This window comes from Tauraco erythrolophus, chromosome 8, assembly GCF_009769465.1.
Source record: "Tauraco erythrolophus isolate bTauEry1 chromosome 8, bTauEry1.pri, whole genome shotgun sequence".
NCBI lineage: Eukaryota > Metazoa > Chordata > Aves > Musophagiformes > Musophagidae > Tauraco > Tauraco erythrolophus.
Window position 1 is genome coordinate 27098094 of NC_141472.1, and position 13723 is coordinate 27111816.

At 64.1% G+C, this 13723-nt stretch overlaps 1 protein-coding gene across 1 annotated transcript; it reads left to right on the forward strand.

Annotated features, from left to right (window-relative positions):
• The first annotated feature begins 8698 nt into the window (after positions 1-8698).
• Positions 8699-13640, forward strand: CYP27A1 (cytochrome P450 family 27 subfamily A member 1). The gene is made up of 9 exons (XM_086615906.1): positions 8699-8932; positions 11043-11233; positions 11480-11679; positions 11763-11960; positions 12088-12248; positions 12605-12771; positions 13050-13131; positions 13218-13418; positions 13515-13640. Exons 1-9 carry the CDS (start codon positions 8699-8701, stop codon positions 13638-13640), a joined length of 1560 nt encoding a protein of 519 aa, XP_086472032.1.
• Positions 13641-13723: the final 83 nt, after the last annotated feature.

Below are 13723 nucleotides of genomic sequence, written 5' to 3' on the forward strand. Positions count from 1 at the left end.
CCTCCGGGCGGCTGGAGCGCGGCGCGGAGGCTGCTCAGGAGCAGGAGGAGGAGGAGGGACGGGGCTGCGAAAGCATCTGCCTCCGACAGGGAAACCGGAGCCCGGGGGGACGGACAGGGCGGGCCGGGCGGGGGGGACTCGTGGGTGCCAAGCTCGGTTCCCGGCGCGCAGCCACGGACACGGCGTGGGCACGGGCACGGGCACGGCCGCGGGCACCCTCCGGCAGCGGGACGGTGGCCGCAGCCTGTCCGGCCCCCGTGTCCCGCCCCCGCCCTTGGACGCACAGCACTTCAGCGGGGTCTGGCTGGCACAGCCCTGTCCCCCGCAGCCCCGGGGACCTGGCACGGCCCCGCCTGGCACGGCCCGGCTCAGCCCTGCAGCCCTTGCGGGACCCTGCCTGTCACAGCCCTGCCTGCCTCCACTCGGGGTCCTGGTGTGGCCCTGACAAACTTGACCCAGCCTCAAGGTCCCACCTGCCACCTGCACGTTGTTCTCCTGCCCAACACACCGGCATGACCTTGCCCAAACTTGGTGCCCCTGCGTTGCCCCCGCGTTGCCCCCAGCACAGCTCTGCCTGGCCCCTGTCCCTGTACTGGGTTCACCTGGCAAAAGCCTGGCTTTGTGGCACTGCCTGCCCTCGGACCAGCCTGCCCTGCCTGGTGACACTGGAGGAGTGACCTCTCGAGCATCTCCCAGCACTCAGCTCCAACTCCTCTTGGGAGACATCCTTGGGGCAGGGGGACATGCAGGTTGGTGACAGGAGCAAGCCCCGGGAGCAAAGAGACCGGGAGAAGAGCGCAGGGAGGGCCAGCTTGTTTACGGTGATCTCATCTCAGGTGCAGCTGGGACCCAGGAGGGAGACAGCCCCCAGCACTGGATCACAGCAGGCAGCAGGAGCTGCCTGGGGCAGGAGGAAACTGAGGGGCCTGGGAGGTAGCAGAGGGGCCACACCAGGGATAGGTGGCCAGGGACTGGAGGAGCTGGTGCCCGTAGGCTGCCATCCCAATTTTCTGCCCCTGTGCAGCCTCTGGAATGGTTTCCCAGGGCTCTGGGATGAGCCCTGGGTCTCTGCTTCCCCTTGCACCATCACTGGCTCACAGCAGAGCTTGGGGGTGCAGCTCCCAGCCCTGCAGCATCGGGGCCACGGATCCTGGGGCTGGGACAGCTGCCCTGGGGGATCCTGATCCACCTCTGCACCCACCTCTGCTGAGCGTCATCCATCCAGACCACTGGGTTAAAACGGGGTGCCTGCCACCAGTGATGAGCAAAGCAGAGCACCCTCACTGCTGGTGAGCTCACCTGTCTCTCCAGGAAGGATCTGGGCTCTGTCTCCCTTCCTGGGAGGGTACCACCCCCATTTCCTGCCCATCTCTAACCCCTGGCTTACCCATCAGTGCTTCCCTTACTCTCATCACTGATGGCTTCTCCCCTTCACACAGGCACATTTGCTCCCTGTCAGCAGCGTTTGGTGGTGAATGACTCAGGTTTTATCTGCGGCTTGGCACAGTTCTCCTCCCTCCCGGGCGCAGGAGGTAAGAGGCTCCCACCACCTCCAGAAGTTTCCCACCTACTGCTTCCCTGCCCTCCCACACAGGATCGGGCTCCCGTTCTTGGTATGGTGACCAGGATTGAGCTGTCCTGGCCGCAGCATGGGGACATGGGGACCTTCCCTGAGCTGGGCATTGCATCTGGGCTGCTGCATCATGTCCACTCCCTGGGGTCTTTTGCCTTCACCCACCACCTTCCATCCTACTTGCCCCACGGGAACTCTATCGCCTCAAATCTAGGGAAGAAGCCAGCAACTGGCAGATCCTGGGGAGGGGGCACCCCTGCCAAGGCCAGGGACAGGCTGACGCCATGCCCAGGGCCCCAGTCCCTGTGGGCAGAGCTCCGCAGCAGCTCGCTGCAACGCACAGCTCATCTGCCGGCGTGTTGAAAGTGCTTGTTGTCCCCCCGCCCCGAGCCCCAGTCTCCTCGCAAAGGCAGCGCGGGGCAGGTGAGAAGCCTTTATCTGATTTCCTAAGGGCAGAAAAATCCCTTTGATTTTGCCCCGAAGAGAGGGAGTGGGAGGAGGGGGAGCCCTGTCCCAGCGAGCAGGTGCGGCTGGCGCACAGCGACTCGCCTTGTCAGCTCTGCGTGAGGCTGGATGCAGGCCGGGGGGGTAGTCATGCTCCCAGCATGTATATGGGAACTGTCTCCATCGCCTGGGTCCTGCGGTGAAGCCCCCGAGAGGGGCTGGTGGGGTGGGATGGGCAAAGGCGGGCTCCTTGTCTTGTGCCTGTACTAGGGCGGATGGGACCAGGAGGATGCCCAAGATTTAGTCCCTGCCTCCCAGCTTTTCTCCCAATTGCAGAAAAATCTTCCTTTAGCAAAGGCGAAACTGAGGCAGAGAGATGTTGAGACCTGGTTAAGGAGTTGGGGGGGTGATCTCCAGCTCCCCCAGCTCCCGGGCCAGTCTTGCTCACTCCCTTTTCTGCAACAGGGTCCAAAGGGCCACATCCTTCAAGGACAAGGCCATGGTGGTGACACTGAGCCAGGGCTCCAGGCGACAGGGATGTCACCAGTACCCCAAAGCAGCCTTCTGCACCGTGGCCAATCCTTTGTCTCTGCCTTCCCTCGCCTCTCACAGCTCACCGCCCCCCCCCGGCTTTTGTGTTATTACAAATTATAAAACAATTTTTTCCTGCCGTCCCGCATTCTTCTGCCTCCTGCAAGAATTTTAATGTATTTATTTTTGCTATCAGGGGAAAGCGTCGTGTTCCTTGGCCACCCCCGGGCAGCTCTGGCCCTGCTTGGCCACTGATGGAAATTAATGATGGGGGATGTGGGGAGGTGGAGCAGGAACCCCTGCAGCAGAGACACAGGGGGACAGGTGTCCCCCCAACCAGCCATGGTTTCCCAAGTGACGAGGTCTGGGTGAAGAGGAGGCAGAGCCGGACTGCAACACGGAAGGGTGACGGGGCAGCAGGGGCTGGCACAGAGCTGGCCCCCAGGATATGCTGCTGGTTATGGGCTGGAGGTGGGGCTGAGCTCCGGCTCTCGCTCCCCGCTGTGTGGCCCCAAAAGCAGAGACGGGGGTGCCCGCTCCCCCAGCTCCCCCAGCTACAAGACTGGGGGGGCTCTGGCCTCTGGGAGGGAGCGGACGGGGGGAGAAAGGAACGGGCTCTTCCTGCTGTGGGGAAAGCGCGGCGATTTCCAACCCAAACACCCCGGCGCTCAGCAGCCGCATACTTTCCCAGCGTCCCTCCCCTCCTTTATTCCTGAGGACATTGGCGATCAAACCCAGGTTGGCCCCATCTCCCGCTCCTGCAGTGAGGTCATCGAGCTGTGTTTGTGACATCCTGGTGTCTCCATGGCAGCACGCTGTGATGTCATAAGCCCGGGGTTGCGACCTCACGGCAGGAGCAGAATGATCTTATTAAAACAACATGATCCTCGTCTGTGGCCGCTCGCGGCCAGGGGTCTCCGGTGCAAGGTAACGGTCGGTGGAGGGGCTGTTGGCAGCTGGGGGGACACCGGGGACAGAGCCCTCCCTTGAGTCACATCACCGGTGGGATCTGGTGGTGACACAGAGTGCAATCCTGTGCCCAAAGCAGAGGGCTGAGCTCCCTGACCAGTACAAATACACAAGCCCCGTGGTGCTGGGGTGACAGTGAATTTGGGGACAGCCACGTCAGGGCTCACTGCCACAGCGCTGCCCACCTCTGAGGCCGAGTGTCTGGGACCTTATCGGGGCGCAGAGCCCTTTCATGTCGGGCCGGCGGGCGGCAAGAGGAGCTGACGAGGACCTGTCCCCAGATCAGAGCCGCCCGGCGCTGACAGCGACTGCAGGGCCTGTTCTTAAATTAGATGGGTCCCCCTCCTCCCACCGACCAGTGGTCCCAGCCCCTGCCCCATGGCCAGACACAGCCTGAGACATTCCACCTGCAGTGTTCCATAGCCAGTGTGTCCCACGCACACGTGCACACACACACGTGGGCATATGTTGTACCGCCAGAAGGGCTGTTGGGTGGCTGAGCATCATTCGGGCACTGACAGACAGGTGATGGATGGGTGGAGGGGTGAATGGGAGGATGGACAGATGGATGGGCGTGTGGTCAGCCAGATGGATGGGCAGGTAGGTGTGGGGATGAGTGGGAAGAAGGATGCACATGTTTGTCGATGGATGGATGGGTGAGCGTGCAGGCAGCTCAGTAGATGGGTGGAGAGATAGCTGTGAGATAGAAAGCTGCGTGGAAGTGTGGATGGATGGATGGATGGATGGATGGATGGATGGATGGGAGGAAGGACGGCCCCAGCACTCCTTCGTGAGCCCCTGCAGCTCTGGATGCTGTTACTCTTTCACAATAAACTCAGTTTCATGCACCAGAAGAAAAAGCCCAGCTCTGTCCTGGGAGAGAAGGGAACAGCCATGTCCCAAGGGGAGAAAATTCGCCTTTTTCTCTGCACAACAACGTGAGGGCCTGACCTTGTGCTGCTGCAGCAGTGCACTCTTGCTGCTAGCAGAGGATCCACTCTCCACCACCCAGAAGGGAAACCAAGGCCAGGGGAGACCCTCCTGCAGTGCAGCGAAGCCAAAATTACCCCTCTCCAGGCAGGCAGAGCTCTGTGGCTGGTCCTGCTCCCTCCAACTCCCTGCATATCCGTCTGTCTGGCCATGGGAAGGACACGCATTGCTTGGGCTGGGAGCGATGCCGCTGGGAGGGGGTGTCCTTGGGCCCCCGCGGGCCGTAAACATGATGTCATGTGGCAGCATACACAGCCCGCTCTGTGCACGGGTCCCCAAATGGGCTTCACAAGTTCTGCGTGGGAGGCATCGACCGTGGCCCACAGCCAAGGGAACTGGAGTGGGGAGATAAAATCAGGTTTGCTTTGGGCTGGAGCAAACAGACTCTTGCAGGAGGAGTAAGGGACAGGGACAGAGCGGCTGCAGGGTAGTGGACACCTCCCTGTCTCAGAGGGCTTGGCGGGGAGCAGAGGCAATGGGAGATGTCCCAGTAAAGTCCAGCACTGGTCTTGTCTCACTGGTCCCAGGCTGGCCAGGAGCTGGTTGGCTCCCTTCACGCCTACTTGACTTAGAATAACTCCGTAGGCACTTGAAATCACTAATCAGCCGGGACCACTTGAGAGCAGCCCAGCGCTGCCTGCCGTCTCCCGCGATAACGGGCCGCCAGCCCTGGGCTTGCTTCGGTGTCCCAATCCCACGTCCTCAGGGAAAGGCCCTGGCCCATCGGGGCCCCGCAGGGCAGAAAGCAGGAGGAGCCCGCAGCAGAGCTCACCACCGAGAGCTGAGCCCCTCGTGGTATGGCAAGGGGGGAACTTCGTGCTGGTTGATTTACCTCTTGCATCAAAAGCCTTGTGCTGTCCCCAGGCCTCTGCCCAGGTCCAAGGGGTCAGACAGAGAGAAACGAGGGGATGGGGACCTTTGGGAGAGAGACAAGAGGGTTCCACTTGAACCCTCTATGTGGGAGAAGAGCAGCTGTCTGCAGGCCTGGGATATGTCCCCATCCCTCTGGATCTCCCCATGTCCCCCTCTGCAGCCCTGCCGGCCTCAGCATGGCTCATGACTCAGGCAGTGACAGCACAGTGACACACAGCTGGTGTGATGGGCCATCTCCAGTGAAATGCTGTGGGCTATTTACGGCCCCCAGGACTCCGGGCTCAGCCTTCTCACAGCCTGGGCTTTTCTGGGGGTGAGTCAGGGGACACCCTCCCCTGGGACACCCCCGCTTCCCCACCCCCCCCGGCTGTGAGAGAGCAAATGGGGGTCAGTGGATGCAGCCCTGGGAAAAGTTTCCAGCTCCTGGGTGACACTGCACAAGTCACGTAAAGAAGCTGTCACTCTGTCCCAGCAGCCAGGACCCTGTCCATGTTGGGGGCAGCACTCCACGAGCAGGGTGTGGTGGGTGGGTGCGTTGAGGGGCAGAGCAGTGAGAGGATCCCACAGTGCCTGTCACCCCGCCGGGGAGGTGAGGTCAGACCTGATGATGCAGCTGTGGGGCGATCGGAGTCACAGCATCCCAGGGGCAGACAGACACACAGGATGGGACCTGCCACCCCCAGCTCCCCATCCCCATGGATAAACAGAGCATTTGCTCTCCAGCCTCTATCCGCTTGTCACCAAGCTGGGGCCAGAGCTGGCCCCGCACTGGCGGGACTTCCCGGGAGCGGGCGAAGCCCCGGGCTCCCGCGGCATCCTCCGGCTGCGGATGTGTCACGGCCCAGCCTCTTCCCTCCGGAAGTCCCCGCCGGGCGGCTCGATGGGGTCTGACTCACCCGACCCCCCCCCCCCCCGCCCCCCCAACCTTTTCCCGCACGGCCTCCCCCCACAGCCCTGGCAGCCGGCCCCGGCGGAGCCTCGGGCCGGCCCCCGCCGCCGCCGCTGCCCGCGGTCCGAGGGCGGGGAGCACAGCCTAGCGGCGGGAGCGGGAAGGAGCCGGGCTGCCCGGTCACCCCCCGGCTCGCCCGGCCGGGCTGCGGGGAGCGGCCTGGGGAGCCCCTGCGGTCAGCGCGGCGATGGTGAAGCCTGGCCTTCCCCAGGGCCAAGTGCGAGTTGGGGGAGGGAGAGAGGGAGGGAGGGAAGGAGGGCAGCCCTATGGAGAAGGATTTGGGGATACTGGCAGCTGAAAAATTGAATAAGAGCTGGCAATGTGCACCCACAGCCCAGAAAGCCGATCGTATCCTGGGCTGCATAACAAGGAAAGTGGGCAGCAGGTCGAGGGAAGCGTTCCTTCCCCTCCACTCTGCTCTGGCGAGAGCCCACCTGTAGCACTGCATTCAGCTCTGAGGCCCCCAGCCGAAAGAGGACATGGAGCTGTTAAAGAAGGTCTAGAGGATGGCCACAAAAGGGGTCAGAAGGCTGGAGCACCTCTCCCATGAAAAAAGGCTGAGAGAGTCAGAGTTGTTCAACCTGGAGAAGAAGAAGCTCAAGAGACCCTATAGCAGCCTTCTAATATAAAGAAGTGGGTTATAAGAAAGATGGAGAGAGACTTTTTACCAAGGTGGGTAGTTTTTACTGTTTTTACAAGGGGCAACAGTTTTGAACTGAAAGAGGTGGTGAGATCCCACTCCCCAGCAAGGGGAAACACGACCACAACAGGTTGGGAGAGGCCGAGGCATCCCCCTGCCCCCGGGTGGCCGAGTCCCAGGCTGGGACACCCTGAGTGGGGCTGGGGCCTGGGCTTTCCCACTGCCCCCCCCCCCCCCCCCCCCGGCTCTGGGCCCGGCTGGAGCAGGGCGAGCTGCAGAGCTGGCTGTGAACAGCCATGAGATGGCGGCAGGAGCTTACACTTGGCTGTGCCAGCCTGGGGTGCCTCCCGGGTGTCTGCGGGCACAGGGGTGCCCGGATCCTGCACCACCAGCCCCCGTATCATTGGCAGGGAGAGTGTCAGGTACGAGCCTGGGACAACCCTTGTCCCTCGGTGAGGCAGGATCGAGGGAACAACTCACTGAGGTCTGAGATGTCTGCCCAACCTGGAGACAAAACCATCCTGTTCTTGAACCCACCACTCGATAAGGCTGGTTAATGATCAGTGCTGGGATGTCCCAGCCAGAGGTACGGTGCTGGCTGTCCCAGGAGTGACACCTGGGCAGAACAGTGCCCTGCCTCACGGCCTCAGGACTCGGTGGTAGTGCCAGGCCGGCCAGAGGGAACATGCAGTGCTTGTGGGCTGAATAGCCTGGCCTGCATCGGGTTGGGCAGGAGCTGGTGCCATGCTCTCCCTGGCATGAAGACAAACCAAACCTGCCTCTCGTTGGGTTGCAGCAGCCACACTGGGCACGCTGAGGTCTCCCCATGTGGGCTCTCGGCTGGCAGTGCCCGAAGGAAGCACTGAGAGAGGCCCTGGGACAGCTTGGACCCAGCTCCCTGGGGCATCATTGTGTACTGCAAGGGGACAAGGCAGGGACAGGATATGACAGGCAGGGGATGGAGACAGGGCAGGAGGGCTCAGGCCAGGAGGGGCAGTGCCCTGAAAAGGAGGCCCAGCCATGAGCCTGGTGCAGCTGCAGGGTGTGCAGAGTCTGGGTGCGATACCCAGTGCCAGATCGAGATGCCCATGCTGGCACACGACGCCTGGTGCCCTGTGAGCAGCACCCAGAGACCGCTGCCCATGTGCCATGCCCGGTGTGCAGGACCCGGTGCTGGTACCAACGCCGGTGTCACGTGCTACGTTGTGTCCAGGGTGCTGTATCTACCGTGCCGTGCCCGTGCTGGCTGCCAGCTGCCTGGTGCACGGTTCCATTGTGCAGTGCACAGTGCGCGGCACCCAGTACTTGGTACGCGGCACTGGCTGCTGCTGATACCAGTTCCTGGTACCCAGCACCCGGTGCGTGGTGTGTGATGATGGTGAGCAGTGCCCGGTGTACGGTACTCGGTATGCCAGAGCCAGTAACCGCTGTGCTGTAGCCGGTATCCATGTGGTATCCATGTCCCGGTAACAGGTGTGCAGTAGCTGGCACAAGGTGCCCGGTACGCGCTGCCCGGTCCCCGCTGTGCAGCACCCGGTACCCTGTATCCAGTGCGCGGAGCCCGGTGCGCGACACCCGGTGCGCGATTCTCAGTTCCCGGTGCGCCGTGCCCGGTGCCGGTGCCCGGTTGCCGCCCCCGCGCCGCCCCCCGCACCGCCCCCGGTGCCGCCCCCCGCCGCCCTCCCGGTGCCTCCCCGCCCCGCCCCGTCCCGTGCGCTGCCGACGGAGCATGGCGGGCCCGAGCGGCGGGGCCCGGCGGCTGCTGCTGCCGCTGCTCCTGCGCCCCCGCCCGCCGCCGCTGCGCAGCAGCCCGGGGCCGCCGCGCAGGACCGGGGGCTCGGCAGCGGCGGCGGCGGGGCCGGCGCGGCTGAAGGGACCGGAGGAGCTACCGGGGCCGGGGCTGCTCCGGACTTTCGTCTGGCTCTTCCTGCGCGGCTACCTGCTGCACACGCACCGGCTCCAGGTGCGCCGGGGCAGCCCGGCCCGGGGGCTGCGGGGGGCCGGGGCTGCGGGCTGCGCGGGGGCCTGGGTACCCTGCACGGGGGCCGGGGGGTGGGGGTGCTGGGAGGGATGCGTGGGGCGGAGAGGCTCCCGGGTGTGCGCGGCGGGGGGCTTTGCACGGGGGGGAGCGGGTGGGTGCTGGGGGCAGGGGGTGACATGGGCTCCGGGGCGGGGGGGGAGCAGCCTACAAGTGACAGCAGGGAGTTGAGCGGGGGCGGTGGGGCGGAGGCGAGGAGGGACTGGGCGGTGGGGAGCACCCCTGCACCGTGAGGTGGTGCCGGGGCCAGCAGCGCGGAGAGGGGCCAGCACAGAACCGGGATGGCCCCGGGAGGGTCTGCCAGACCAAGGCTGCGGGCCGAGCTGGCCAGGCTGCCGAGGGCAAAGGTTCAGGGGCAGCTCACGGGACCTGTCCTGGCATCCCCGGGCAGCCCGAGCTGCCCTGGCCACGACAAGCCGAGGGGCTGTGGTTTGGGGGCAGGTAGCCAGGCAGGTGTTTAGGCAGGTGGTAGCAAGGTAGGCAGAGGAGGGGTAGGCAGAGGTGTTTGTTTTCTTATGTCAACACTTCCTCATATGTTGGATGAAGCAACTGATGGGCTTGGTTGGCCGTGAGCCAGGCAGCATCTTCCAGTGCACTGGGGCTCTGACCGGCCAGGAGGAGGGTGCAGGATCTGGCCTCTCGGGCATTGCGGAGCCCTGGGCACTGCTGTTTGGAGAAGGGGCTGTCGCAGGGCAGTGGGGCCTCGGGGAGCGGGCACGGGAGCTCCCTGTTCTTCCCTCCTGCCCGTGGGGCTCTGAGTGTGACCTGGCTTTGTGGACAGATGCCTGTATGCTCCAGAGGTGCCTTTCCCCAGATCCCAGCAGCTATGTCTTCTCTCGGCCCTGCTCTCCCAGGCCTGCTCCATGCCGGGTCCCGGCTGCCAGCAGACACCGGTGGGCAGGCTTCAGCCCAGGCCACAGCTGCCCATGGCCCAGAGCAGCGTGTTCACCCAGCAAGCTGCCTGAGGCACCAGGGCGGCCGTCGCTCCCTCCCTCCCCCTCCTCCTGCCACCACGCATGAGGAACGTCTCCCCGCGGTGACGAATCCAACTGAATCCGGGCGCAGGCTGCGATGCAGTCAGTCACCAAGGGAGATTGTACCACGTGCATCCCCGCAGCCACGTGGAATGGGGACCAGGGCTTCCCTGCTAGGTCCTCTGCAGCCCCCCGGGCTTGGTCCTGCTCCACAGGGGCTCTGGTGGTGCCTGGGTGGGATGGAATGCTCCCCTTGGACGTGGCCCTGTGCAGATCCACTTGCAAAGGGGTGCCCGGCTGCCCCCAAGGGATGCACTTGGGGGTCATGGCGCTCCCCAGTGGGGAGGCAGGCATGGCACTCTCAGGTGTGGCCAAGGAGAGGGGAGCTGTGGCTGGCAGAGCCCAGAGTGGGGCTGATGCTGATGCATGTCCCCTAGCTGGTTTGTGAGCCCATGACCCCAGGACCATGCCCCTGGAGTGGCAGCCTGCCCTGGGAGCAGCCCAGTCCTGCTCCAGCCTGGTGCTGCCCTCCCACCGCTGATCATTAACCACCCTTATCAGGTGGCAGGTTCAAGGACCCACGCAGGGACTGTTGTCCCCAGGTTGAGCAGAGCTGGGGCCATGCTGGCAGCAGCAGGGCTTGGACCAGCCGACAGGCGCTGCAATGGCCCTGCATCTCAGCAGAACCCCGCGCTTGGCAGTTGTCCCTGTACCTGCTGTTCCCTCTTGGTCTTGCCTCCCCAAAAGACCCGCTAGGGCCTTCATGTGTCTCTGGAGTGAGTGAGAGATGTGCCAGCCTGTGCCGGGGGTCGGCAGCTGGTATGCTTCGTGCTGGCAGAGGACATGTGCCTGCAGACACCAGCCCAAGACTCTGCAGAGCACTTCAAGGACGGTCCCAGAGGGGCCCAGCTGGTGCTGAGGGGTCCTTGGGTTGGGTGAAGAGCATGCCAGACACATGCAGGGCAGGACTGGGGCAGGGAGGGACAGATCCAGCTCCAGTGCTGAGCTCTGCTCCCCACCCTGCTGTTCCGCTCACTCTGCTGTGCTCTGGTGCATCGCAGGTGATGTCCCGGCGCATTTACGGCCCCATCTGGAAGTCGACCTTTGGGCATTACGAGAACATCAACATTGGGAGCCCGGTGGTGTTGGAGCAGCTGCTACGGCAGGAGGGCAAGTACCCCATGCGGAGTGACATGGCCCTGTGGAAGGAGCACCGGGACACCCGGCATCTGCCCTATGGACCCTTCACCGAGTGAGTCCTGCCCTGGCTGTGCTCTGTGGGGCGGCAGGCACTCCTGTCCCTTCCTCGGGTGTAGGGTCTGGGTGGCAGCTCGCAATGCTCCCTCTCCTGCAAGCAGCATGTCCCCCCAAGCAGGGCATGGCCATGGAGGGTGGAAGGAGCTCTGGGGTGGTTCCAGCCAGCGTGGGGAGGATGCACCCAGGGGTCGGGAAACTGCTGCCAGCCATGCCCCCGGCGCTGAGCCCCGTCCCCACGCAGGGAAGGGGAGCGCTGGTACCGCCTGCGCCAGGTCCTCAACAAGCGGCTGCTGAAGCCCTCGGAGGCGGTGCTGTACGCGGACGCCATCGGGGAGGTGGTGTCGGACCTGATGGTGCGGCTGCAGGATGAGCGGAGCCGCAGCCCCTCGGGGGTGCTGGTGGGGGACGTGGCCAACCTGCTCTACCGCTTCGCCCTGGAAGGTAGGGGGGTCCTCCCCCTCCCCCTCGCCCTGCCCCACTCTCCCCATCCCTGCGGGCATCTGGATGCAGCCTGTCCCCCACAGGGATCTCCTATATCCTCTTTGAGACCCGAATTGGGTGCCTGAAGCAGCAGGTCCCTGCCGAGACCCAGCACTTCATTGACTCCATCAACCTCATGTTCAAGAACTCCATCTTCGCCACCGTCCTACCCCGATGGAGCCGAAAGGTGCTGCCCTTTTGGGACCGCTACCTGGACAGCTGGGACACCATCTTTGCCTTCGGTGAGCGTTGACGATGGGGGCCCAGCGCAGTGGGATCAGACCCTCAGAAGTGGGGCAGTCCTCATCCACCTGTCCTTTTGGCCACCCTTGCTCTGTCAGTGCCGGGTCCTGCTCTCTGTCCTCACAGGCAAGAACCTGATTGACCGGAAGATGAAGGAGCTGGAGGGGCAGGTGGAGGGGGGCAAGGAGGTGTCCGGCTACTTGACCTACCTGCTGGCCAGTGGCAGGCTCAGCCTGGACGAGGTCTACGGCAGCGTGGCCGAGCTGCTGCTGGCTGGCGTGGATACGGTGAGAGCCGGGCAGCCACCAACGAGGGATCCCTGCTGAGCTCCATGCCGGTGGGGGAGCCATGGGGTCATGCTCAGCCACGCTCCCCAGCCCCTGCGAGCTGTGGGGTGGTGGGTTGAGGGGCTGATGCCCCACAGGGGCAAACCCTCAGGGATCAATCAGTACAGACCCTGTCCTCCGCTATGCTCCCTGCTCTTCTCCCTGTCAGTTTCCCTCGTGCTCGCTGCCTCTCACCCCAGCTTCCCTGTGCACCGGAGCAGGGGCTGTCTGGTGCCATCCTCATGCCACACTTGGCACAAGACTTTTAGGGTACTGGCCCCATCTCCCTCACTCCCTGCTGTGCTCTCCTCCCCCAGACCTCCAACACGCTGTCCTGGGCCCTGTACCACCTCTCCCGGGACCCAGGCATCCAGGAAACACTGTACCAGGAGCTGAAAGCTGTGGTGCCTGCCAACCGGTTTCCTGGGGCTGAAGATATCCCCAAGATGCCGATGCTTCGGGCTGTTATCAAGGAAACACTGAGGTACAGCCCAACCCAGTCTTGCCCCTGCCCCCGGGGTCCTGGTCACCGGCCCCTTCCCCAGGGCAGCCCCTTCTCCCCCTCATTGAGTGATGCACCAGCCAGGCAGGGTGCAGGGGTGGATTTCAGTCCCCCAGGGCCACATCCATCCACCTCCTCCCTGGGAGGGGGATGGAGCTGCTGAGCCATGGGAGATGCTCCCCCTTATCCCGCCTGTGGCTGTCTCCCTCTGGGGTCCCCAGATGAGTCCTGCTCCCCCACTAACTCTCCCAATATCTCAGGGTCTATCCCGTGGTGCCCACCAACGCCAGGGTCTTCTATGAGAAGGACATTGTCATCGGAGACTACCTCTTCCCCAAGAATGTGAGTGGGGGCCATGCCGTGGGGACCCCTGCTGCACTCAGTGGGGCCGAGGGGAGGTCTTTAACCCCCCACTCCTTGCCCCACAGACTCTCTTCGTCCTGGCACACTACGCGATGTCCCACGACGAGACCTACTTCCCCGAACCCGAGCGGTTCCTGCCCCAGCGCTGGCTCCGGGGCTACGGCTCCCCCCACCACCCCTTCAGCTCCATCCCCTTTGGCTACGGGGTCCGCGCCTGCGTTGGCCGCCGCATTGCCGAGCTGGAGATGCACCTGGCCCTCGCCAGGGTGAGGAGGGACCCCCCACCCCGGGTAACTCACCATGAGCTGGGATGGGGGCCCCAGAAAGTCCCCGAGGCACTGCCACCCCCTTTCTCCCCACAGATCATCCAGGCGTTTGAGGTGCGGCCAGACCCCCGTGGCGTGGAGGTGACGTCTGTGTCCCGCATTGTCCTGGTGGCCGACAAGCCCATCAACCTGGAGTTTATTGCTCGCCCGGGGACCCCCTGACTGCATACCCACCCCCCAGCCCTGGGTGCCGAGTGGGGATCCCTGCTGCCCCATGAGGAGAGGCAGGAAGGCAAACCCACCCC

Excerpts from the sequence above, each read along its gene's own strand:
- CYP27A1 (XM_086615906.1), top strand. The coding sequence starts at position 8,699 with ATGGCGGGCCCGAGCGGCGGGGCCCGGCGGCTGCTGCTGCCGCTGCTC. Across the intron at positions 11,961-12,087 it reads GGACACCATCTTTGCCTTCG|GCAAGAACCTGATTGACCGG; the intron begins GTGAGCGTTGAC and ends CTGTCCTCACAG. Across the intron at positions 12,249-12,604 it reads TGCTGGCTGGCGTGGATACG|ACCTCCAACACGCTGTCCTG; the intron begins GTGAGAGCCGGG and ends CTCCTCCCCCAG.